The sequence below is a fragment of the Dasypus novemcinctus genome, chromosome Y (genome assembly GCF_030445035.2).
Source record: "Dasypus novemcinctus isolate mDasNov1 chromosome Y, mDasNov1.1.hap2, whole genome shotgun sequence".
NCBI lineage: Eukaryota > Metazoa > Chordata > Mammalia > Cingulata > Dasypodidae > Dasypus > Dasypus novemcinctus.
Window position 1 is genome coordinate 7,770,129 of NC_092216.1, and position 27,551 is coordinate 7,797,679.

General features: G+C 43.3%; 1 protein-coding gene and 1 long non-coding RNA gene across 5 annotated transcripts in view; one reads left to right on the plus strand and one right to left on the minus strand.

Moving 5' to 3' along the window:
• Nucleotides 1-6,694, minus strand: part of LOC139438384 (patatin-like phospholipase domain-containing protein 4) — a 53,689-nt gene extending 46,995 nt beyond the window's left edge. For 2 of the 3 annotated variants that reach the window (XM_071213500.1, XM_071213497.1), the window contains exons 1-4: nucleotides 6,052-6,615; nucleotides 5,350-5,534; nucleotides 1,490-1,584; nucleotides 1,197-1,332 (exon numbers count right to left, since the gene is read on the minus strand). In XM_071213500.1, the coding sequence (XP_071069601.1) occupies nucleotides 1,197-1,332; nucleotides 1,490-1,584; nucleotides 5,350-5,534; nucleotides 6,052-6,115 (480 nt within the window). In that variant the 5' untranslated portion in view covers nucleotides 6,116-6,615. Of the gene's footprint in view, nucleotides 1-1,196; nucleotides 1,333-1,489; nucleotides 1,585-5,349; nucleotides 5,535-6,051 lie in introns of all 3 variants that reach the window. The other variant, XM_071213498.1, reaches the window with a different exon arrangement.
• Nucleotides 6,695-6,820: 126 nt separating this feature from the next.
• LOC139438385 (uncharacterized) overlaps nucleotides 6,821-27,551 on the plus strand; it is a 141,953-nt gene continuing 121,222 nt past the window's right edge. The window contains exons 1-2 of one of the 2 annotated variants that reach the window (XR_011648053.1): nucleotides 7,197-7,770; nucleotides 12,120-12,213. This is a non-coding gene — a long non-coding RNA (uncharacterized lncRNA). Of the gene's footprint in view, nucleotides 7,771-12,119; nucleotides 12,214-27,551 lie in introns of both variants that reach the window. The other variant, XR_011648052.1, reaches the window with a different exon arrangement.

The following is a 27,551-nucleotide window of genomic DNA, read 5'->3' on the forward strand; positions in this document are numbered from 1 at the left end:
CACATTCAATCTGTTACCTTCTGCTGCATCAAAACATATGTTTTGATACCTGAAGCTTGCCACGATTCACACAAAAGGAAAAAGAGATATACTTTTCTCAGGAAAAGTATATCTTCCTCTCCAACATAAAAACATTGTTAACATAGTACCTTAACAAGCACATTCCTAACTGCCTATCAGCCGAAGCATTTCTCAGAGATAGCAAGGCATCAAAACATAATGGTCTTGGGAAGTGGATCTGGCTCAAAGGATAGGGCGTCCCCATAACACATGAGAGGTCCAGGGTTCAAACCCAGGGCCTCCTGACCTGTGTGGTGAGCTGGCCCATGCAAAGCGCTGATGCGTGCAAGGAGCGCCCTGCCACGGAGGGGTGTCCCCCGCCTAGGGGAGCTCCATGTGCAAGGAGTGCACCCTGTAAGGAGAGCCGCCCCATGCAAGAAAAGCGCAGTCTGCTCAGGAGTGGCGCTGCACACACACAGAGCTGACGCAGCAAGATGATGCAATAAAAAGAAACACGGATTCCCGGTTCCACTGACAAGAATATAAACAGACACAGAAGAACACACAGTGAATGGAGAGAGAGTAGACAATTGGGGGGGGAGGGGGTAAGGGGAGAGAAATAAAAAATAAATCTTAAAAAAAAAACATAATGGAAGAACCAAGACAAAACATTAGGTTGAAAAGGTAAAGTCACATGGGTTCTAAGCTTGGTCTTTCTATGTATTTAACATCTTTGTACCCATTTCTTCTGCTGCTGCAAAAAATTAACTAAGTGGCCACCATACTACCTCTTCAACCTCATTAGAGGGTTGCTGAAGGATCAGAGAAGACAGTAGCCAGGAGATTCTTACGTAAGCTGCAAATTATCAGCTGCATCTATTTAAGGAACTCCTGCTGTTCCTGAATGGCCCTCTGAGAGCCGCTTCACATAACCAGCGTATGGTCATCCCAAGTAAGGCCTGTGGACGCCCTGGATGGGGCAGCTTTGAGGGATGCTGGCTGATCTGTTCAGCAAACACATAATTACTGGAGCGCTTATCATCCGTCAGGCATGGCAGAAGTCCCTGGGTCAAGGGACGGCAGAAGCCCCCGGGTCAAGGGACACGCTCGCGCTCCTTATCTGTAGGAAGCATTTAAGTGGCAGCGCCCTCACCAGCACTTTCTGATTTCCTCCAACATGCACACAACTCTCTTACCTTAATGAGGACTTCCCTGGAGGGAAAGCGCGACACCAGGTAATTTTCTCGGGTCCTGGTGTTGGTGATGGACACGTGGAGTCGATTGTGGGCCAGCTCGTGAGCGTTGCTGGGAAGAATCGACTCCACTCTGCCCCTGAAGAAGGAAAACCCATAGGCATTCTTCACCTTTAATTATTGAACATCCTGTAAATATTTCAGGAAGAGAGAAGGATGAGCCCGCCATTGGTTGGTACGGAAAGTTCCCAACACTTTGTCGTCGTGGCTCTGGGGAGGAAACGTCCTCCACGTACCTCAGTCTTGCCGTAAAGTCATAGCCGGGTGTCACTGCGCCGAAAGACAGCCTTCTCGTTTCTTCAGCAAACTTGTAGGTGGATTCGATACATTCCTGAGAGAAGAAATAGGGGATGTTTTTCAAATGTCCCTTCCAGCTCCAAAGTTCTGTGCTGGTCGCGTCACTCACGAGGACCCTGTAACCCAAAGCTGGTCTTGAAACGCACTCGTGTTCACGGGCCTGCGCGTCTCCACCGCCCTCCTCTGCCCCGTCAGCCCCTCCTGCTCTAGAGAGATAGCCTGTCCTCTGCCACACTGGTGTTCGCCCCAAGCTGTGTGTTCTTCTAACTCAGGTCCTTTTTTAAAAACAGAAACAAAACACGCTCATACCTCCTCCAACGACCCTCCCACGTGTGGAAAATCTTTAGGGTCCAGTTCCAATTCCAGTGCAGATTCCCCAGCCCAGTCAGCTTCCTCTCCCACACCAGTTCCGTGACCTCAGCACCACTGTACGTGCAGCTCTCTGAGAGCATTGTCTGACACTGACAAGACTAGCGGTACAACGAGCAGAAGCAGCCGAGCGCCTGGTCTGCAGGTGCGAAATCGGAGTCTTTGGAGCTCTGACTCGGGTATTGGTATTTCACTAAAGTCTCCAGGACTGTCACGGATGCTGACTGGGTCACTTCACCTTTCTGTAGCCCAGGAGGAAGGGTAGGATTGCCCCCATTTTACAGATGAGAAAACCGAGGCTTGGGGAGATGAAGCGTCTTTCCCAAGACCTCGTGGACAACGAACGTCACAGCCGGTGTGGGAGCCCAGGGCTGTCTTTCACGTAGTCATCAGTTCATTAGGAAACCGACTGGGATTCAGACGCACTCGAGATGCAATGAGACGCTGTCTGGGGCAGACCGGGCCCACCCCCCTGGGAGGGAAGCAGAAGGTGTGTGGGTGCAAAGAGTCCTGTTCCCTGGGCCAGCCGGCACCTTGGGGTGCCGAGCACAGCGTCAGGAGGGCACCAAGCTGGGCCCGGTGGGCAGCGTGACAGCGCCACGGACGCCCGCATCCTACTCCCCGCAGCCTGGGGACACGAGGCCTTATGTGGCAAAAGGGACTGCTGTGCATGGACATTATCCATCGGGACCCCTGCCATCAGAGGGGTCTTCATGAGTGAAAGAGGGAGGCCCAAGGGCTGGAGTGGGAGAGGGCCGAAGACGCCACACTGCTGGACTGAAAGGAGGAAGGAGCTGCAGGGCAGGGGATGGAAGAGGCGAGAGGCACATTGTCTCCTGGGGCCTCTGGAGGGAGCGTGATCCTGCCAAAACCTTTACCCAGAGAGACCCGTATCAGAGCTCTGCCCTCCGGAAACGTGGGCTGTCTTAAGCCCAGAGTTTACGGTCATTTGTTTCGGCAGCACAGGGGACTCCTACGGTGGATGTGACACTCCAGCCGCACACGGCCACAGAGGGTTCCCTCCAACACGACAACCGAGCTGGGACCTGCGGTAAGTGCTGGCAGTGGTCAGGATGGTCACCTTGCGACCTGCAAGGCAGCCTGGGTCTAGCTGCACCAGAGAGCACAAGGAGGGGCTGGACTCCAGCCTAAGGCCATGGGTGTGGCTGGCAGGGCGAGGGCTGCAGCAGGCATGACAGCCTCAAGTTCCTGTTTGGGGGAAGTCACTGACGGTGGCTGAAGGTGGACGGATTGGAGGGTGCAGGAGAGGGTGGAGGCCTGCCAACCTGGAAGCACCGCAGGCTTCTGGGCGAGCAATTGTCCAGTGCCCCAAACCCACTCTGCTAGGCTAAACCGCACACACCGAGCCCATCTTCATTTTAGCCGCACACGCACACTCCCGTACAAGCGGCAGATGGATTAAGGATGCAGAATGGACTCGTGCACCTTTGTTATGTTTCCCACTGTTTCTAATGCCGTGGCTTGCACATTGCGAGGAACTCTTACGTATCAATGTCTAAATTCGTGAACCACCTAAAACACACCCCGCGTCAGGTGCGTCTCCAAACTGAGCACGCAGAAGCTCAGAGCTGTGTTAATTATGTTTGTCACAACAGCGCACGGCTCAAGGAACCTACACCATCAGCGAGAAACAAGCTAAGATTAGTCTGAGAAGGTAGAAAAGAATTTGCCAGAAAAACTAAACGTGATGCTACAAGCGTATATTTCATACGCTATAAAGAAAAAAAAACAAAAACACCTTCAGTCAAGGGGCTAAAGATTCTTTCGAGAAGGGAGAAATGAAGATCCTCTAGAGAAATAAGGTAAGTAGTTCACACGTTCCCATGCAAGCTGCCCTTAGAGACGTACCCTACCCTAACCTAACAGTTAGATAATACAGTTGTCACCAATTTATTGAAAACATAAGTAAAATCAGTAACCTGACTTGAAAGTATGAAGACTGCACAGTCTCGAATTTAGATAACATTCAATGTCAACATCATAGAATTCCAGCGAAGTAAGCGGTGAATTATTACACCACTTTCAGATGATGTTCATTCCAAATCACTTACTACATTTCTAAGTTTGCAGGGGATTCGCAACCAAGTCTACCCAACTCCCAAGCCCAGGATTTGCCCACCTACAGGAAGGCTATACTAAAGAGTGGGAGACAACCCAGAGCCCAAGCAGTCTGCCGGCTGATTTAGAAAGGAATGGAAGTTCTGGGAAGGGGCCCGTCTGCGATTCAAAGCATACAGTTCTCCTAATTTAAGGCACTGTTTGCTCCTTATTTATACTTTCCCTGCCTTCAGGTTCTCACCCGTGTAATTTCTAGATATTATTCAATTCTCTAGTTCCCTATAAATCAGGGGTTCTTAATAAGGGGTCCATGAGCTTGACCTGAAATTCAAAAAACATTATTCTTGTGGGGACATGTGGGTGCAGGTGTGATATATTTATTAAATAACACATTACAGTGTGGACTTAGTAAAGGGTCTGTGGTTTTCACCTGACGGGCAAAGGGGTCCATGGAACAAAAAAGGCTGAGAACCCCTGTAGTGTAAATCAACAATATAAAGACTGGGGGAGAAAAGATAAGTGGATTTATTTATTTGCCATTTATTATTTATTAATCAATGGCCTAAAATACAGGTTCCCTCCCATGAACAGTTCATAACAGATTTGAGAATGAGATTATATTTAAAACTTTGAAAATTTAGAATTTTAAATATGATTTAAATTCGTTCTTGGGCATGAATGTGTTAAATGGTTATTTTATGATCGTGTAAACCCACTAGTGTTAATTAGCAAATATAATAATCTCCACCTACATAAGCCAGCTCTCACAGCCAGCAACCCGAAGATCATTGTCTAGAGAGCAGAAAAGAGACTTTTAAAACAATGATTGCATTAAATAAAATACATAATGGAAGCTTATTTTGTATTACTTCTGGGAATTCAGAGCTTTCTTCTTATTGTGATTATTTGAAACAAATTAAAAGCCCACATCACCCCATTTAAAAGGAATTGCAAGCCCACATTTTTATTTCTATTCCTAGTCGTAAATAAGAGTGAGCACAGATATCCATCACATGTTCAAGACCTTGAAAACACCTCCGTATTCCTCTTCTGAGCATATAAAGAATATCCTTTCCTTGAAAGAAACAGGTTTGGAATCTTAAGACTAAATGAAATCCCAAGAGTAAAATAAGGCATTTTATTTCTTCCTCTCACGGTCACTCAAATAATCTTTTCCAAAACCAGCACACAGATCCCTATTGTTTACATTTTAAAAGGAGAGACTCAACGTTTTCTGTTACCCGGGCAAAGGAATATTTCTGAGTTACTATAAAGCATCAGTTAACACTCCTCTTTGCTGTTTGCTCTTAATTTCTGGACCGGGAACAAAGCCTAGATACTACTTAATTACCTCTATTTTTTCTGGTGCAGTGAGCAGGACAGAAGCAACCAAAGATCCCGCAGAAGCCCCGGCAAAGGCCTCGACTTGTTTCAGGAGCTTTTGGCCATGTCTGCGCAGGGCACATGCTGCCCCCAAGTGGTAGATGCCCAGAAACCCGCATGCCGAGAAGGACAAGTTGAGGTGCTTCATTTCAGCTGCGAAACGGGCAGGACAAAAATGGAAAATGCCATGAATGGTGCCTTTGACCTGCTATGTTTTAAGCATAGCCATTTCTATTAATTCTAATTGAACACCTGATGCTTTCAGGAAACATTTTATTTTCCCACTCTCACGCTGGCCCAACATAATCTTTTTTAAAAAAAGTTAAATAAAAAAAGGATTTATAGCATTCCATATTTGTTCAATACACACACTATGCCACAGATTTTGCCATCTACTATTCAATTAGTTGGCAGGAAAGATATGTATAAGCTCCAACTGGCAAGGCATTTGGTCTTTTATCCTTGATCTTTTGAAACTTTTGGGGCTATTGTGTAGGAAGGTAAAATTCACCCTGTAGCAAATTTCAAATGAGACAGCCTGAATTTCAAGTGTAGGTTTTGGGTCCCCTCCCCTATTTTTCACTGTGAGCATCCTTCTTTTTGACAAACGATATTCACAATTATTCCATAACGCAATAAACAAACATTTAACAACGCAAGAAGCAATTACCCAATAATGCAATCCTCATACATATGCTTTGCACTGCCAAGCCCTCAAGACAACCTGGGGTCATGATTTGCAAAGGCAGCGGAAAGCTCGATGAAAAGCCCACCCCTCTTTACACTAGCAACAAATATAAATATAAAACTGTATTTTCTGAAGCCTCAGTCATTTGAAGCTGCCCACGTGGAGGTCCTCAGGACCTCCGTGGGTCGCTGGGTGTGGGGCCCTATCCAGGGACCTGCAGACTCCCGGGCCTGGATGAGTGACAAGCGCACAGGCGTGCAGCCCCGGGGCCGGCGTGAGGGGTGGAGGCCACTGCAGGCTGCGGAGGCGGTCGCTGGACATCGGGGTCACCGCACCGCAAACCGAGCCGGCCCCGGCCCCATTTTATTTAACATCTGCAGACCGGGGAGCAAGGCTGTCTAGGCGGCCCGGAGATGACCAGACGGGGGCCACCGCAGCCCACCCTGACCCGCCCGCCCCCGAGACGGCCTGCGGGGCCGGGCCCGCCCTTCGCTTCCCTCCACTTCCCTTCGCTTGGCCCTGCATTCCGTCCTACCCATGCGGTCTGAAGCACTTCCGCGTCGAAGGCCCCGCCCCTCACCTGGAAGGCGGGGCCGTGCCGTCGCTCAACAGGGCCCCACCAATCAGGGCCCGGGTCTGGCACCCCCCCCCCCCTCCCCCCCCCCCCGCCAAAGACGCCGGGGCCGACCTCCCCGCGCGCCTGTGATGTCATCACGCCGATGGCCGGCCCCGCCTCCTCTATTTAAACTTCGGAGCGCAAGATGGGGGCGCCCGCTCAGCTGCTGCGGGCGGGTAGCTCTGTACGCTTACGGGGCACAAAGCCCTCTCTTGTTGAGTCGTGCTATCCGGTGAGGTGTAGGGGCGCCTTTTAGTTCCCGGGAACCACTAAACTCGCTCTGCCGGCCGGCGCTTAGATGCGAACTAGCTGACCCTGAGTGACCCTGACCTGCTCGTACCGGAAGTGCTTTTCCCTTTGGGGTCAGCTCCCCGGAAGCGATTCTTCGCCCTCTCGCCCCAGCGGCCTCCAGGGCGGTTCCGCAGCTCGAGAGGGCGGTGCCCCGGGCCAGGTCGGCGGAAGTCCCGTTTCAGAGTTTCAAGGCATACGTTTGTGTTTTCCCTAAGCAGTTACTGAAGAGCCTGGACTGTGTCGTTGGGCAGCGTTCACATCCTCAATATGCCCCAGACCGTGTGGCCTTGGACGGGTTGCATAACCTCTCTGAGCTTCCCGGGTGATGAAGTCCGCGTTATCAATAAATTGTATAGCTCGTGCCGTAGAGGGGACCCTTTAACAGACAGTCCCTGTTATGTCCGGTGGCACCAGTGGCTCCGGTCCGACCTGAGAAGCAGCTTTAAATGCGGGCCAAGCTGGCTGACCTTCCCCACGCAGATTTAGAGGACTCTGGCAATTCTTTTCCTTAATGAAGAATGCCTTCCCTGCCTAATCCTAATGCCTGAACTTCAAGGAATCCCAGACACCCTGTTGAATGGTCTCCAGGTTCCCTTGCTTCAGAACAGACACTGACTGGCACTGTAGGTACAGAGGAGAATGTGGGAAATGCTTCTGTCTCTGCCTGAAGCCAAACAGGGAGGAGGGACGCCCCCGGAAGTCTACCTGGGCTTTTTATTTTCCTTTCTGGCCCTGGACACCTGTGTGCAAGAGTCCTGGATGCGATGATGAAAGAAGAGATTTATCATCTTCTTGTAAGTAGCCTTCTGTGACAGCTGTTTTCAGCCTCATGCCTAAGCATTGCGTAACTAAATTATTGTTTCTGTTGTTAAAGCTAGTAATGGAAATCCCTGAATTTTCTTTCTTACATTTTTTTTTCTATTTTTTTTTAAATGTTACATTCAAAAAATATGAGGTCCCCGTATACCCCCCCCAACCCCCTCACCCCACTCCTCCCACATCAACAACCTCTTTCGTCATCGTGGGACATTCATTGCATTTGGTGAATATGTTTTGGAGCTGCTGCACCACATGGATAATGGTTTACATTATAGTTTACACTCTCCCCCAGTCCACCCAGTGGGCCATGGCAGGACATACAGTGTCTAGCAACTGTCCCTGCAGTACCACCCAGGATAACTCCAAGCCCTGAAAATGCCCCCACATCCTAGCTCTTCTTCCCTCTCCCTACCCTCAGCAGCTACCTTGCATAACTATATTATTTTATGAATTATTTACTACCATGAGAAGTTAGTGAAAGGTACATCAGGACATATAGGAGGACATCCCTCTAAAGTCCTTTAGCCTTGTCCTCTTAATTCCTTGTGGTTGAGTGTGGCCTTTCCATCAGGATTCTCCTCCTCTGGGGAGCTTATTAAAAGGGAAGAATTCTAGGCCCCAGCCCAAATCTCCTGAATTAGAATCTGCCCTTTAGCAGACTCTCCAGGGATTGCTCTGCATATTAAAATCTGTGAAGCACTGGCCTAACACAGATTGCTTAACTAGTGTGAAGGGTTGTGGTGGCATCAACATTTTGAGGAGAGAGAAGGACTGCAGAACAAGTACAAGGTGGCAGTGGTAGAGCAGGTATTCATTTCCTGCATTTGGACACTGCCAGCAAGTTGATTCAGAAGACAATAAAAGTCTTTCCCGAGGCAGCCCAAATGAACACCAAAGTTATGGGATCCTTACCTTAAAGGAAAGAGGATCACAGGTTATCGCCAGGCTTAGCTGATAGACTGAGAGCCAGTCGAGTTTAAGTCTTATAGGAATACTGTCCAAAATGCTCCATCATTTAGTCTGACAATTTTAAACTCTTTTACCTCTTTTCCACCCCATTCCGTATTTACATCTAATTATTAGTTTTAAAAGTTTCCGTATTTACATCTAATTATTAGTTTTAAAAGTTCAGCTTCATAAAGTAAAGAAGAATTTCACATTCATTCGCATTTATCCTTATAACCTTGGTGCCAAAAACAGCACTTGGCACATAGTATATAAACAATAAATATTTGTTTTGGAGGTTGAGTTTAAGAAAATTACTCTTGTGATTTGAGTATCTGGTCATTAATTGCCCTTTGAGAACATGTTTCCATAATTTCCTGATTTTTACTTTTCTGCTTTCTTTAATCATTTAGATTTGAATTGATTCATTTAGATTTGAATTGATTCATTATATATCAAGTACTGTGCTGGTACAGGGACAAAACTGACAAGAATTAAGGGCCTGCTCATCAGTCTCAGAGTCTGGTGGGGAAGCAGACACCCAATGTATAATCACAGAAACTTTATCATGTATTTTCAAAGCCACCCTGTGGTTGGTAACCAGTCTATATAGAGGCAGCATGGAAGGAAGCAGAGAAGAGAGTCCCCATGGGAGAGGGAGACAGAGCAAGTGAGGTGTGATGTCATTACCTCTTGAGCCTGTGTATGCAACTGTGACCACCTCTGACCCCTCCCAACCAACCTACCCTTTCTTATCTGTTTTGATTAAACTAATTAGAAAGAGTTTCTAAGTCTTGCAAGCAGAACAGTTCTCATTAAGTGCTTTTTCCGTTGCACTTGAGTGTTTTTCTTACTATTAGAAATAGATTAGGAGAGCTGAATACTTACAGGAACACTCAGCAAATCCTTTCTAAATAGAAGAATAATTTTTAAAAATACATAAATTTGATATGTATACATATATGCATACATATACATTAAGCACATATGATTTGCTTAAAAGACAGTTATTCAAGTCAAACATTTGAGCTGCATCTATGTTGAAATAAAATTTATCATATAAATCACTTCATCTTGAATTCTCTTGACATTTTTGATCAAAGAGAACATGATTCCTGTTGGAAGTGAGGGGGAGAAATCACTTTTTTTTTAAAAAAGGAGGTCTTTGGTTTGATAAAATCTGAAAACAAATTCAAAATGGTCTTTCTTAATAAATATTAGTAAGTAAGTTTATGATTTAGGACATCTGCTAGTATATGATAATCTATAGAGCTTCTTAATATGGCACTGAAACTAAGTATCAAGCTATTTCCATTGAAGTAGCATTTAAGAAATGTAACATTTACTTATGAGCTTCATTTTTACTTTTATTTTCATTTAATTTAATGTAAAGCATCCTGAATATAATATTATACATTAAACTGATCAAAACAGAGATTGTAAATATTTCCTGATTGTTTCTATTTTATTAGAAATACTTAATTGTAGTGCTTGCAATTAATATTTAAAATAAGTACATGATAGAGCTGATAAGCTTTCCAAGTTTATTTATAATATATTTATATATTTTAAAAATATATTTTTAGAAATGGGGTTCACATCCTTGGTAGCCAGGGAGCAAGGATGAGATGAGATGCCCAGTAAATCAAAGGCCCAAGTATTACCAAAGAAAATTTTGGTTCACTACTCTTAATGCCAGGCATGTATGCTTTGTTGCAAGACAGCTAAATCCTTGACATGACAGCTTATGGTTCACAATTGGTAGAAAAGAATGGCTATAGTCCTTGCTATCTTTCAAATTACTTTCTTGCAGTGCATTTGATTATTGGGGAAATGATAAGGTCTTAGTTTACCAGAGCTGCTACAACAAATACCACATAACAGGTTGCCTTTTTACAGGGTGAATTTATTGTCTTACAGTTTTGAGTGTGGAAGTCCAAAATCCAGGTCTCAATAGGCCATGGTTTCCCCCAGAGTCTGCAGCGCGCTGGTTCCAGCTTGCCACAGCCCTTGGGGCTCGTTGGCTGGCCTCTGCCTGTCACGTGGCAAGCGGTGTCCTTGGTCTCCCCCTGTGGCTTTCTCTGACTGGCTGCGTCCAGGTTCCCTCTACCTTACAAGGACTCCAACCATGTGGGTTCAGGCCCACTCTAATTCAATTTGGCCTCATCGAAATAAGATCTTCAAAGATCCTCTTCACAAATGAGTCCACCCCTTAGCTAATAATCACATCTTCCAAGGTCCTCTTTACAAATGGGTTCACCCCCACAGGAATGCAGATTAAGACTTGATATGTTCAGCCCCCAATGAATATCGACATCAAATAAGTGATATTGTTGGGTAATGAGATGTCGACGGCTTCTGTGCCTTAATGCTTCATCTAATTCACCAAAATTTTCATTTACAGTATAGGATCTCATCATTACCGAGGGTAACATGGAAAGAAACATCCTAGTTGTTAAAATATTCCAGTAGCCAATCACCTTAATTCAAAGCCAGAAAATAAGAATTTCAGTTGGTTTAGTTTCTGGCAAAATGCCTCGCTCTTTCTATTTAGTAGCATCTTATTAATTATTACTTCTTCCCATACTGATCGATTGCTGATTACATGTCAGTAATTATACACATAGTCTCATGTACCTTCACAACAATGATGAATTTTATAGTAGATTCTCATGTATTTTTTAATAGCTGGGGCTTGAGAGTTAAAATAGTTTCCCTTGTCCACGCACAAATATCAGCCCAGGCCTTTCTAGTAGTAAAGCCTGGATGTGGACCTACCTCCGCTACACTCCTTCAACTATGAACTGGTGGAGTCCTGGGCTCTTAGGAGGTGTCAAAAATCATACTAAACTGAAGCCATGAACTCGTTACCTCCTTCCATGAACTCTTCCTCTGGCCAGAACTTGTAAATGCTATTCTAAGTTGGGTATGTATAATTTTACCCCCAAATGGAAAAATTTCTTAATAAATTAAACTTACGGATTTGTATATTTACTTGTAGCATTTAGCGGGTTTGTTCAAATCTTGAAAGAAAAAAAAAGTAGTAAGCCTTGAAGCTTGCAATTAATTAAAGACACCCTTTCGTCATTGATCAATTATAGCACTGACTCTGTTTGATTGCCCCTTTTCCTGGAAGCTCTACCATAAAATAGGTTATTGTAAAAGAGAACATAATTTCCATTAGGAGCAATGTCATTGAGGGGGATTGAGCTATTGCCCAAGGTCTTAAGTCCAAATAAATCACACACATAATCATTTTTCTCCATGTCTTTGCTCATTCATTAAATACAGTTTATTGAATGTTTAATATATGACAAGAACCAGGCGAAGCACTAGAGAAACAGAAGAAAAATCCTTGACATAATCTCTCTGCCTTCAGTTCCCTGGTTTTTCTTGATGGAATGTACTTTCACAGTCCCCTGTTCCAGGAGGCCCTGCTTATCCTTCAAAGCTAAATCAGACTCAACTCCTCGGTAAGTTCTTTCTGGACACATTTAACCACTTTCTGTCAATATTAACCACACCTACTTTTCGTTGCCAAAAGAAAAAGAGTAGGAATAGAAATAGAAAAAGGAAATGGAAAGAGAAATAGGATTCTCAATGGTTCTGTTTTTGTCATACTCGTGTCTTTGAACAGATGCCTTTGATGAGCTAATTGTGATGCAGTTGTGAGCTGAGCCCACGAGTGGGGTGGGGATGGGGGTTTCCAACAGGTAGTGGACAAAGAGGAATGGAGGCGTGGCCACGGTCAGGTGGAGTGGGCTGGGAAGTCTGCACAGAATAAGAGGTCTGGCAGTCTAGGTGAACATGACCGCTACTCTATTCAAGAAATATTCTTCAAATTAAACAGAAGCAAATATGCAGTGATAGTCTCTCTCTAAGAAACAGGGAAACTGCAAATTCATCCTCTAGATATATAAAACTGAATGATACATATTCATTAAGCCAGGCTTTCCCCCCAAGCAAATAAAAATACAGCTGGAATGTTTAGTGCATTGGAAAGTTAGTTCCAATGTCAGATATGTTTAAATGAACAGTAAATATTATTTGGCCTAAGTGTTATCCAGCATTGAACTGACGATGGTTTTTTTTTTTTGGCTTCTTTGAATTTTAAGGGTTATTTAGGATGTTAGAGATGCTACAAGGCTCTTGCTCCTCCAGTTAGTGTAAAAGGATATGAATGTTTTCTGTGATAAGTTTCCCTGTAAGAAGCTGTGATCCTCGGAGTTGTAGCAAGTATCTTATCTTACACATAGGGTCAGAGCAGTAGATGCTAAGTCAGTGTTGGTTTTTGTCAGCAGTGACGATAATGATGTTTCTTCTGTACCAAAAGCATTTTGTAGAGTGGGAGGTGATGTCAAATGTCTTTTTAGGACTCTTTTACTTCTAAGTATTTTGGAAAAGGATATATAGTCATCGTTTAGTAGATGTCCACTAAAAGATTTTATTTTCAAGTAAATAAATGTGCCTAATAAATATTCTTTTTTTTTCTCCGAATTCTACTCAATTTATTCATTTTTTAAAAGATATTACATTAAAAAATATGAAGTCCCCATTCGTCTCCACCGCCCCCACTCTACCATTCCCCCCACAGTAACACTCTCCCCCATCATCATGACACATCCATTGCGTCTGGTGAGTACATCTCCGGGCATCGCTGCACCCCATGGCCTGTGGTCCACACCATAGCCCACACTCTCCCACGTTCCATCCAGTGGGCCATGGGAGGACATACAACATCCGGCAATTGTCCCTGGAGCACCACCCAGGACAACTCCAAGTCCCGAGAATGCCTCCACATCTCTTCTCTTCCTCCCATTCCCTGCACCCAGCAGCCACCATGGCCACTTTTTCCACACCAATGCCACATTTTCTCGATTATTAACCACAGTAGTTCATGAATAGGATATTATTAAGTCCACTCTGATCCATACTGTATTCCTCCTTCCTGTGGACCTTGGCTTGGTTGTGTCCATTCCACATCTATGTCAAGAGGGGGCTTAGATTCCACATGGATACTGGATGCAATCCTCCTGCTTTCAGTTCTTTCAAAAACATTCTTTATACCTTCTTCACTAAATTCCTAAGACAAGCATAATGTAATATCCTAAACGATACAGATGCTTTTCCTATTTGGAAAAGTACCAAAAGAATGGGAAACTGGGTAAGAAGTCTGAAATGGAAGTCCCAGTGACATTTTGAAAGGATGGAGTCTGACATGTCAAAGATGGGTGTCTGAAGATCTCTGATTTAACTTGAGTGCCCAGGAAATAAGCTACAAAATAGAGGACTACTAGAATGTGATGGTGCTGCGGGATGCAGTTGGGGAATTGTATGGACTGATGGATTTTTCCCTGGCAGAAAAAAATATACACATTCTGGTCCTTACAGGCAGATACATTTGAAATTATGAAGATGTAGGATTAGTCTCTGTCCACGGTTTAAAGTCATTCCAACAGCATCTGTTGCTTGGGGATGGCTATCTCCAGATGTCCCTGCCTCATATTTGTTATACATGTCTGAATTCCTGGTTGGAAGCTGGAGAGCCCTAGTTAGGTTGTCATTTTAAGCACCAATCTTTCTTTCCAACACTTTATTCTCCTTCTCCTTGGCAGAGTGCGATCCCATTCTTAGCATGCTTCTGCTCTCATATTAAGAAACTAGATATTTCATCATACAATTAAATAGTCCTATATTTACATTCTACTTAAAAGCCACTCTGAGATTCCTATAATGGCTGCCTCCTGGAAGGCAATGTCATGTGGAACTTCCAGCTCAGCATCCAGAGCTCTGAGAAGAGAGTATTTCAAGGCAGATAAAATGTCTATCTCTAGACCCTGTTTCTTCTTTGGCATCTTCAGCCCTCCCAATCCCGGCATCGTGACCTCAGCCTCAACATGATTGTTGATAGTTCTCATTTCACTTCTTGGTGCTGCCTGCTGTTGAAGCATTAGAAGCCGGAGAGGCAGTCGCAGTCTTGTGAGCTGTGGTTGTCAGCATGACAGCACCTGTGCTTGTTTGGGGGTGCACATACGAAAGAGAAATGGCAGGTGTGACCTGGAAGGCCCCCAAATCAAACCTCATCCTGAAAGCCTTTGTGCTGTTGACATTAAAACTAGGATTAGGGAGCGGATGTGGCTCAACTGATAAAGTGTCCACCTACCACATAGGAGGTCCAGGGTTCAAACCCAGGGCCTGACCTGTGTGGTGAACTGGCCCACGTGCAGTGCTGATACACAGAAGGAGTGCCGTGCCACACAAGGGTGTCCCCCACGTAGGGGAGCCCCACATGCAAGGAGTGCGCCCCATAAGGAGAGCCGCCCCATGCGAAAAAAGCACATCCTGTGTAGGAGTGGCGCCGCACACTTGGAGAGCTGGCACAGCAAGATGACGCAACAAAAAGAGACACAGATTCCCGGTACCACTGATAAGAATGCAGGCGGACAGAGAACACACAGCGAATGGACACAGAGCACAGACAACTGGGGGGAGGGGAGAGAAATAATTTAAAAATAAAAAATAAATGAAAATAAAAAAAATAAAACTAGGCATTGGTGACAGAAAGTTTCCAAGAAACAGTCAGTAAGCTGATTTCACATTCCCAGATGTTTCCCTATAAACAGGAACCAATTGATGGATGTTACATGGGGGGAATGCTTCCTTCACATCAAAGAAAGCACTGGGGGAAAAGAAGACTATAATTTGTATTTGCTGGTTGTAAAGGGGGTCAAAAATAGATGGCTGAAATCTACATAAAAATATTCCATAGTTTCAGAAGTTCTGAAGCTCATGAAATTGCAAGAAGGAAGCTCTTGCTTAGAATCCTAGGAAATTGCCATTGTTCACTTATAATCACTGCCTTCTGAATTGTTGAGAAGTGTTTCTCCATATTTTAATTATATTTTTGTTTTCTCATCTCCCAAATTAATAGTGTACTTAGATATTAAATTTAGTCAAACATGGAAACCTTTATTTCTTTGGGGGAAAATTTGAAAATGCATTCAAAGTATCTAATATTGCAATGGAGAAAAAGATTTAATGTTTAAAAAAACTATATTGAACACTGAAATGAAGAAAAGATTTAATGATTTAATATAAAAATTCTTTATATTGATTAACATATAGAAGCACTACTTAAATATAAGTCTATTATGTTATATTAAAAAAAAGCAACTGTAAGAGCAAAACACACTCTAAATGCACCATAAACTTAAGCTCCCTCAAAAGGCTCCTTGTAAATCTAAAATTTAATTTTACTGTGTCCTCATGTACATATACTCAGAATTTTAGAAAATTACCTTAACTCCAAAGTTAAGCACACTTTTCTAGTTTTATTATAGAAAAATTCAGATTCTGAAGGATTTAACATTTAAAACAACATTTTAAATGCAGCTGAGTTTAATTTCACCATTCTATGAACACAGACTAGAAGTACAGTGCATTTTCCTTATGTTAGAAAAACGTCTAAAATAACATCGCTGATTTACTGTTAAAAGAGAAACACGTTCATAACAACAGAGGTGAGCACACAGGTCCAGTGGCCCCAATTTGACTTACGTTCAACGTCATCCACCCAAGCTACATTTTCATTAGGCGTTGGCACGTAACTGTGGAGATCACACAATAGTTTCCATCCTTTACATGTTTTTCCTGACGCGTGGCCTATGCCTCAATTTTTCACTTTCTGCCACCCGAATGAATGGCAAATCATTGCGCTGCCATCTACAACACAAATACCCTGCATGTGCACTTTACATTTTATTTGCTTTGTGTTTTAAGACACTAGAGGAAAGAAAGAATGCAAATTTGTGTCTGTTTAGCATACGTGGTGCTTACCATGGGCCTCTTGTAAACCTCTTGCAAATATGAATGCATGGGCGCGTCATAGGCGCCCTGTGAGTTAGGTAATCTACACTGGCATTTGAATGTGAGGATGGGTACGTGAGGAACAGAGAGACTAAGCCAGTCTCCCATGGTCCACAGCTGATAACTGGTAGAGCCAGGATTCGGTTCTTAACCACTTCTCTTTGCGGCCTCCTCAGTGCCAAAGTCAGAAGTAGACGAACGCTTGTCGGTTGTTTTCAGCTGCCCTTTGCGTACAGACCGTGCAATGTGAATATTGCCTTCCAGCTACAGCTTCCCTGGACCTTTAGAAGTTCTCCTCCTCCAGGCCATCGAGCTGGGGTTTCCTCCTCCTCTCTACATGCTCCGCCCAGGTAACAAGGGCCATCTCATAACTGGTGACTCCCCAGGCCTGTGACTGCTTCATGCCGTGGGACGACGTGGAAACAGCTGTGTGGATGGATCACCTCTGCTTAGAGAGAAGTCAGGAAACAACTTTGGGCAAGCCCCTGCTGCTTCAGTATGGATGGGACATGATTACCCTGGACTTGCTTTGAAGCTCAGCAAAGGGGATGGCCCGTCCCACTCTCCAGCACATTTGAGCTGTGAGATGCAGAAAGAGGGACAGAGGTAGAAAGCCAGTGGACTGATTCCCCCACTCCTCGGGGCTCTATGCTGAGAAGGGGGGTTGTGGATACACGCAGAGAGCCCAGGCATCAGCTTTACTATTGAACAGAAATGGCACCATTCCAAGTGAACCACTGGGCCACTGGGGTCAAGAGCCGCCTCCTGGGAGAAGGCCTTTATTTGGCCAACATGGAACCAGGCCACAGTGCAGGATTAGGAGAGGGAGGGGCCTAGATAGAGGTGCCTCAGACAGGTGGTCAGGGTTCTAGAAGATTCTACCCACCCTGATGAGGAGTCATGAAGTGAGAGAATCAGGGCCCGGCTGGGATTGGGATGCAGAACCTGCAGGGTTGGAGGGATTTGAAACCAGGGGCAAAGGGTCAGGACCTTGGACTCCCAGGTCAGGAACACAGCTGGCACCTCAAAATGCCAGGTCACATCTCAGGGGACACCTGTCCAGGAATCGAAGCAGAGCAGGGGAGACCAGCACAGAACCAGCAGCCCAGTGGTTGACGAGAAGTCCCATGCCCTCCTGTACCACAACTCCCAGGAACAGGGCCAGCTACAAAATTTGCAGGATTCAGTGCAAAACGGAAATATTGAGCTCTTTGTTCCAAAAATGGGGGAAAATGCCATGACAAGCCTTGCCTTTCTTCCTTGCACTCTCTCTCACATAGTGGTTGGTCAGTAAACGGAAGAAGAGAAGTAAGAGGATGTGACAGGGTTCCTTGGTTATCAGTGTGACTGAGCATTCAAAGAAAGATTGGGTTCAAATGAGAAGGCATGGACTTTTGAGGGCTGCTTCAGTGTGGATGGAACATGATTGCCCTGGACTCGCTTTGAGGCTCAGGCATGCGTCGTGGGTCAACCAGAATTCAGTGCCCACGGGGCATTGCAGATGCACTCGAGGAGTGACATGGAAGGGGAGATGCGCACATTGCGTGCACCCCTTTGCCCACATGCACGCCTCATCAACCCATTGGACGTCACCTGTAAAACACAAGTTCAAAGATAAAATGATTCAGAGTATCAAGATGGTGAAATCAGAGCATTCAAGCCAGGCACAGGGTCCTGTGCAGCTGCACGCATGTCCTGACTCTGAAGCCAGCCCTGCTCTGGAATCCTCTCCCAGAGTCGCAGCTATGATCTTGGCCAGAACGGGAAGGGAAAACACTTTCTCGGATGCCTGAAGAGACTGTCTTAATCATAGGGCACTGTCTATAAAATGAAAAAATAAAATAATTAACTCTTCCGAAGATTCTTTTCTTCAGTTAAGATTCCTTTGATTGCTGAGAGAAAAAGTAAGAAACACTGTAAGTGGATGAGAAAGATTATACAAAAGGATCTGGAACCCAGGGAAGGAGAAAATCTTACCACTGTTGGGAATGGTACTAGGAAGTAGAGAGCCTTCAGAAACCCTGCTTCCTCGTGGGATTTCCAGGGAGAGGTAGATTCTCATTTGGCATCTCTTATTTCCCTCTCTCAGGATACCTCCTTTCTCTGCTGCTCCATTCTGGCATTCACAGGCGACCTGTGCAGGTGAAGGGACATCTCCTATTCCCTAGTCCATGTTCCCATTAGAATCTGATTGGCAGAGCATGTATCAGGACCCATTCCTGGTACAGCCAGTTATGAATGGATTTGGGCAGCGCCCATGGAGGGTCTCAGTTTGGACCCACACTCCTCAAGTTTTCTGTCCTTGATTAAGCGTCCTGTGCAAAATGAACGCATCCTAAGGGATAGCTCGTCTGTCAGATATATTCCTCCTCTAGTTGTCCTCTGCAATTTTTGTTGCAAAACTGGGTCAACACAGATGTACACAGTATTTTACAAGTGAAAGTAATAACCATGAGGCAACTGTTACTGAACCCACAGGATGTGCCTGAGTCTTTGCTAACCACATAATATTCATCCTTCAGTCTCCACAATAAACACTCCAAGGTAGGGAAGGAAACTGGCCTCCAGCATGTTGAGTCAGGCGCTTGCCCAGGATGACCTGCATAGCCAGGGAGCAGACCTGGGAAAGCTCATTCATCAGCACTCAAAGGCGAGCTTCTTCACTGTCTTACTAGAAAGTGATAGACAACAGCCCGTTTTATTACGTACTCTGTTGAGCACTATTATCAGTATCTTCCCTTACAGCCTCCCTTCTCCCAGGTTATTCATTGATCTCAAAAGAGTGGAGAAACCTTTGATCCTTGGTTTTTCAAAAGGAACTCAATTCAATGACAGTAGCAGTTAGGCACAGCAGAGTCTCCGAAATGTTTGCTCTTAGCTAATGAGTGACTTGAGGAATAGCAGAAGTATGTCCTCCAAGATTACATGCATAATCTCTCAAAAAATTAAGGCCAGATGGATCTGGCCTGAGTGCAAAACTAGATTTCCCGGGTCTTCAAGATGCTTATTATTCATAATTGTTTCCAGTTTGCCCCCTGCTGGCTCCTAGGAATTAGACACCCCACATCACAGGGGGAGGTGAATGCCAGAAAGAGCTCCTGATTCCTGGTTTTGAGAGAGCCACCGAGCTCTCAGTTTAATATGGCCTTAGGTCAATTACAAACTAGCTAATGCTACCACTACCTGTATTTTGCCATTCCCCAAATAATTTCCAGAGAGAAGCCGGGGAGTTTCAGATTTTTTTGCCATCTATTCAAATCCACGCATGCTATTAACACATAGGAAGAGTTGCTTTATGTTACTTGGCTCATGATTGAAATCTCAATACAAAACTAAGTACGTAAATATCTATGAAAGAAGATTCTTGATTAACTTTGGTCATTTTTGTCCATGCTGTCGCTTGCATTCTTCACCCTTTCTCTGTGTAGTACTTAATGGCTTAGATTGCACCTTGAATAAAAATCCAACAGCTAGAGTAGCTTCTTTAGGCTGTTTTTAATTTTTATTTAAAATGTCCATTGAATTACCATGTATCTGTTCCTTTGTCATGTCCATTTTATGGACTCTTTCTTTATATGTATGAAGGATGCTAAATTTTCAAAGTAAATGTAAAAGCAATTACTATACTAACCAATTGAGTTTTCTCCTCATTAGTTAACAAAATTAGAGCTGCTCCTATAATGTAACTTCTAGGATATGAAAACAGTCTTTAAAACTATTATGTCTGTGTAGATACAGACAAAAGGAATACTTCCTTCACAGAAGAACTTTAAGTGTTTTCTATGCCTGTTAGAATTTAATTTTGAAAAAATTATTTTCTTATTTCTATTGCAACATTCATTTGCCATAGAAAATTTAGAAAAGACAATAAAAATTTTTTTAAATCACAGCCTATGTAAAACCAATGTATAACGTCTTCACTCAGATAAAAGCAAATGTAGTGTGTAATTTACTCTGTAGATATTTCTATTTCATGTACTACTACACAATCTCATATAATTGATGTAAGAGCCACCAATATAGGCTATAACCTAACAGCAAATAACTGGATGCTGTTATCTGGTTAGTCAATGTTCTAATGTTATTAAATCACAAGGCTTGTTTTCTCAAACGCTGCTTCCAGGCATCTTATCGACCCCCCAGCCTCACGCAGACCATGTCAGCACTTACTAGTGCCCGGCTGTAGATGGCGGGACCACAAAGCCCATGTCAGATACGGTGTTGGACTGTTGGCCAGGCTTTTCAGCCCCAACCCCGTGGCTTCCTCCCCCATGCTGTCTTCAGCCATCAAGCTATCGAACTTGTGTCTTGTGAATGACGGCATGTCGTGGGCCTGCATCCTAGAAATGTGAAAAGCATGAAAGCCAAGGATGCATGTAGAGAAACGGGACCTGTTCCTAGCGTACAGTCAGAGCTTCCATTTCAAACAGGTATTTCTCTCCACATAGTCGTGTCTGGAGCCTTTGTGTCTCTCCGTAACCCATGCATGTCTCCACTCAGCAGATACCTCCTGGAAGCGCTGTGCGGGTCGGCCCTCCACTGGGTGCTGTGGGTGGAAACGTGCTTGACAGGTAGGGTGGAGCCTGGAGGGGGTGGCAGACCACCACTGGTCACTGCACAAAGGGGAGCTGAGTCTGGCAGGGAAGTAGCACAGCTGCCAGGGGTTCCCTTCTGTCCAGCCTGGGGGTCAGCCCCCACGTCCCAGCATGACTTCGCAGCTGAACACGCACCAGGGGAGTTCCGGGGCCTGGTGAAGATGTGGAGACAGCTTCAAAAGAAGAAGGAATTACCTTCACAGACTTAGGATGCTTTATGGAAAAGCCGACAGAGAGGAGGATAATGAATATCTGATGTAAATTGCATTTTTTCTCTCCATGTGACAGTCAAGAATGTGACTACCTGCCAGGTTGGGATGGAATTAGTCATACTTTTCTTTTGATCACTCTGGGGTCAGCAGAGGAATAGGCGTGCTTTTGGTGTTCAGTGGATGCATAGTGATAACCGAGACTCCATGAAGTCTGACAAAATGATTGATGTGCAGCTGGAAAATTCTAGGTGTGTTAGGAAGCCAGTATGAGCCTGAGTGCTCAGACTGATTTCCTTGTGTAGCTTGCTAATTGATGATATTGTTCCCAGGAGGTTTTCAGCATTGAGGGCCTCGTGTGAATCACAGAGGCAAGCTGCCAAAGAGGACGGATGTCCGAGGGAGGGTTCTTTGTTGAGGACCATACTCTGGAATTTTTAAGTTCAGATACATTTGCTTAAATGAAAGGTTCCACTTAAAATTACTCACATTGCATGTACACCGATACATTTACATTACATTCACACGCACTGGCAGACTGGAAGCTTCATGGTTTTAGATAAGCCATCATTTGTTTCTGCTGGTTCGTACAGACTGCCTGGGCTCAAATCCAGGCTCTACCGTTTCACTAGCTGTGTGACTTGGGAGAGTTACTTAACCTCTCTGTGCTTCCATTTCTTAGTCTATATATTTGGGGTAACAATTCCACCTAAATTATAGAGAAATGTTTATAAGACTGTAGCAGTTTGATATGATTGATGAATTCCAAAAAGAAATATTGGATGATGTTTATGATCAGATCTGTCCCTGGGCATGATTGAGTTATGATTGGGCCTTTGATTGGGCCATGTCATCAGGGCGTTGAGTCCCCACCCCTTGGTGGGTGGGGTCTCACAGATAAAAGGCATGGCAAAGGACAGAGTTGAGGGGTTTTGATGTTGGAGTTTGATGCGGAAGACTTAAGCTGGAGCTGCGGGAAGTCAGCACATAGAGGAAAGAGAAGCCAGCCCCGGGAAGAAAGAAACCTTGAACCCAGGGAAAACCCAGAGGAACCCAGGAAGCCTGAGCCCTCGCAGATGTCGGCAGCCCTCTTGCTCCAAATAGACTTAGGTGAGGGAAGGAACTTATGCTTTATGGCCTGGTCTCTGTAAGCTCCTGCCCCAAAGAAATACCCTTTATAAAAACCAATTTCTGGTATTTTGCATCAGCACCCCTTTGGCTGCCTAATACAAAGGCTAATGGAGTAAATATATCTATAGAGGGTAGAATCCTGTTTGTCACGTAGTTAGACCTGTTTAATCTTTATTATTCTAAACCACAGTAATAGTAACATTAAAAACTTGTACATTACCAGATGAAAATAGTCTTTATAATATATCTTGATCTATGCAGTGGAGATAATGGTTAAATTTAAATTTAAAATATTTATGATGCTAAGTGAATTATTATATGTAAAGAGCTTTGAAGAATGTTTAGGAGCTATTTTATTATTAGCCATAATGAACAGTAGAAGCATTTAGATTGCTAGCTCAAACTAATAATTTGAAATAGTTAACTTATTAAAGCAAAAAGCAAGATGTTTTTAATTATTTTATTTTTATTTTTATTTTCCTTTGTTAGAGAAGTCGTGGGTTTACAGAGCCATCATGCGTAAAATACAGGATTCCCACATACCACCCACCACCACCACCCTGCGTTGGTGTGGCACGCCTGCCACGATTGAAGAGAGCGTGTTTCTAGAACTGCACACTCAATCAGAGTCCATAGTTTAACTCAGAGCTCACTATCAGGCAGTGCAATTCCATGGATTTCTCTTTTATTTCTATTCTGTTGCCATACATACAATCATTGCCCCCTTTAATCATATCCAGATATATATTTTAGTGCTGCTGATTGCGTTCACAGTATTGTGCTACCGTCACCACTGTCCATTATCAAAACATTTCTATGTAGGAACCCGTACATTTTAAGCCTTAACTTCCCATTCCCTCGTCCCACCCCGTCCCCTGACTCTGACTTTGCTTATTCTCATTGTTTCAAATCTGTGATTTCAGACAGTATTTGTCTTTTTATATCTGGCTTATTTCACTCAACATGATGTCTTTCAGGGCTCATCCATGTTGTCCCATGTATCAGGACTTCATTACGTGTTATGGCTGAGTAATATTCCACTCTGAGTGTATACCACATTCCATTCATCCGTTCATCGGTTGATGGATACCTGGGTTGCTTCCGTCTTTTAGCAGTTGTGAATGATGTCGCTATGAACATTGGTATGCAAATATCTGTTTGAGCTCCTGCTTTTGGTTCTTCGGGGTATATACCTCGTAGTGAGATTGCTGGGTAATATGGTATTTCTGTACTTTACTTAGCTTTCTGAGAAACTGCCAGAGTGTCTTCTGCTAGCCAGGGACTGGACCCCACGTAACCCACCGTGAGAGTGGGGGACGGGCACAGGTAGCCGCCGACTGGGAGAGCAATTCACAGGTCATTACCTTAATTTATCAGCCTCTTCCTTGGATGCTGTGCAGTGTTTTTCTGGCTTCTGGAGTTTTGAACTAGTTGGTTCAGACAGTTCCTGCCTGTTTAGTAGTTGTTTTGGTGGAAGGACTGAGTCCTGGAGCTCTCTACTCCTCCGTCTTTCCCAGAAGTACTTCTCTATTTTTATAGCTTGAAATATATTGAACACTATGAATTACTAAATAGAGAGTGAAATTAAATGGTTAAAATGGAGAGGCAGTAATTGTGAACACCTTTCCTCTCTTTAGATGAAAAAAACATGTGCATAGGAAGGCCAATTTCTTAGAAGTAAATATATTTTAAAATTCTAATTCATTTTTCTTGCAGTTTATAGATCTGGTACTATTAAAATATTCATATCTTTGAGTTAATGTGGCATAGCCAATTTAATTTGCAAAACAAAGATTACATGAATAGAACATGATCCATAATAACTTTCTCCCCATAAGCCTTATGTTGGAGGCACTCCATTAAACAGAGGCAAAGCAGTCATATTTTATAACTCTAAAGAGCTTTCCAAACAAACAAATATGAGAAAGTGAAAAAGTAACCGAATTTCAGAACCAAAGGTTTCCTCCTGGTTTATCTCTTTGATTGTTTTCCGGAAGAGCAAGGTACAGCCCCACCCGCCTTCCCCCACCCTGCAGGTTCGTTTGAACGTAAGGGGAGATTTGGTCTGCTTACTAACTTGACCAGGAATTGAATAGGCAAGCACAGGTCCACAATGCGTGAGGTGGTCCTCAGTGAGATGCCACCCAGCTTCATGAAGTCCCCCGTACAGGGGACCACCAACCCGATTTCTCATCCTGATTCTAAAATGTAGGAACCAACCTCGATTGTGGACATGCCCGGAGATGCCGTACCTAAAACCACGCAAGGCTGTTTGATCCCAGGACTCTCACCACCGTGACTATTAAGTGTACCATTTAAATTCAAGGATAGATTATTCATTTTTTAGTAGCTAAACAGAGCCAAATACTATGCAAAATGAGAACCCGAGAAAATGATGAGTACACATTTCGTTCTAAAACGTCTTTGCTTCTGTTTTTCTAACACAAACTTTTCCTGGGTTCCTAAGACTGCCTGTCAACCCTGACGTTACACCTATGTCTGGGAATCCCAGGTTCTTCCCACGGTGTCACCATGATTCACAAGGAAGAAGAGCCCGTGTCCACAGGGCAAACATCAGTTAAGGCATAGGGACAGCAAGTTGTCTGTGGAGAACAGCTCCAAACAGATCACCTTTAAAGGCAGGCTGAATAGGTTAGGTCATCACCTTCAGCATAGCGCTGATCTGCCCAGGCAGTGATTACGATGTTCAGAGGCCAAAACAATGAGAAAGCATGCGTCTGAAGAAGAGACAGAACTGAAAGCTAAATTGCACCGAGTCTCCACTTTTTGATTTCCACATATATCCAGGACCCTGATAGTTTCCACTCTCATGGAAAGGGTTTGGAGGCAAGGGAGGAGTGGTGATGGAAATCCAGCTCCACAGGCAGAGAAAATAATTAAATGTGTATATTTCAGCCTTGGCACTGAGTTTGAAAAGAATGAAATCTTCCTTGAGACTTCCTAGTTGTAAGGTAGCCCTCATTCAAAATCAGGTTGCAATTCACATGACCTATATCCCCAGCAAAATCCTCAGTGGAGAAATAATTGTAAAGTAATCCCAGATATAAAACATCCCCAAGCACATGGCAAAACGAAATTCAAATCCTGTATGGAGAAAGTTACTTCCGATGGAAGATCAAAAATTTCCCTAATGAAGTCCAGCCATCGTAAGTTTGTAAATACACATGCCCAACACACAGCTACAAAAAAGCATAAGAAGTAGGCTACTGTAGGAAAATATTATACATATAACCTCCCAGAATATGTGTGTATATACATGCATGTGTATGTGTAGAGCTCCCAGATACAACAGAATCAGAAAGAGAAAAAATCATGTTGCAAGTATTAGAATTATCAGATACAGGAACAGTTTAATATTTCAAGATATTAAAAAATGTATAAAATTATGCTCAAAATAGTATCAAGGAATAAGGGATTTTTAAAGTGGAAAAAGAAACAAAGATAATTTATAGGAATAAAGTACAATAATTCTCATTTAAATCTCAAACAGTAGGTAAAACAGTGGATTAGATATGGGTGAATAGAGAAGTAGGAAATGGAAAGAAATCTGAAGAAAACACATAAAATGCAACACAATGAGAAAAATATTTTAAAAATATGAGACAGAGAATAAGAGAAATAGTGGATAGAATAACGGAGTTAAAATAAAATAGAGCAAATAAGTTCCAGACCTAAATAATGGAAAGAGATACCATATTCCTAGGTAGAAAGATTTAGTATCTTAAAGATATTATTTCTGCTCAAATTGCTATAATTAATTCCAATCAACATCATAAGAATATTAATGGTGAGATGAGCTTATTCTAAAATTTTATGAAAGAGCCAAGAATGGCCTTGAATGTTCTGAGAAAGAAGGACTAGCCAAGGATGTACCATAGCTAAATTAATGAGCAGCATCCTGCAGAAAAAGGAGGAGCAGGGACAAGAGTAGAGAGCTTGGGAAAAACTCACAGCTCCTCATAAAGCAGGGGAAAGGAGGGCTATTAAATACTTTGTTCTGGGAGAATTGGGAGTCCATGTGGAAAAATAAATTGGATATCTACTTCATAATAGGCATAAAAGAAATCAGTCCTAATTTATAGAAGATTTAAATGGGAAAGGAGCAACTTTAGACTTTTAGGAGAAAATAGAGGAGGATATATTCATTACTGGGGATAGTATTTGTAAAATAAGGTATTATATGTACCAAATAAAGGAAGGGGTTAAAATATTAAATAACAATAAAGCCAAGGACTTCTATTAATCAACAACAACAGCAACAAAAAGCCACAGAGAAAGCAAAAACACAAACTCAAAATTTGGGGAAGTTATTTGGCAGAAATAGTATCAACTAAAGATAAAGCTGCCAGTTGGCTAATTGGGATAAAAAGATGTGACCTGGAATTTTCAGAGGAGCAACCAGTAATGGCTAATAATCATTTGACTATATGTTCAATATCATTAATAATAAGGAAAATGAAAGTAAAACCACAATGAGATACATTTATACACAGCAGATTTACAAAAAGTTTGACAGCAATAAAATTTCTTCAGTATGTGGCGATGGGAACACTACCCAACGGTGCTGAGCATTTGAACTAGTTCACCCATTTCAGAAAGCAGTTGACATTACTTATAAAGCTTAAAATGAGCAAACCCTAAGATACAGCAATTTACTGTGATCCTTATGCTAAAAGGAAACTCTTGCTTATATGCCCTTAGAAATATGTATAAGAAATATGACATTCTTGTACATATTCACCAGAATCATTATCAAAAAGCTGAAAACTCTCCAACTGTTCACTGACACCAGATAAATACATTGTAGACACCGTAACACAGTTGAATGGTATATATGTGAGTAAAACTGAAGTTACTTGCACTACAATAAGCAATTTTTGAAACTATTAAATGAAGAAAATCGAGTCACAGAAGCTTACATGTAATAGTTTTCCGTGTATATAAAATAAAAATTCATACAACATTGACCGACATCTTACTGGAGACACA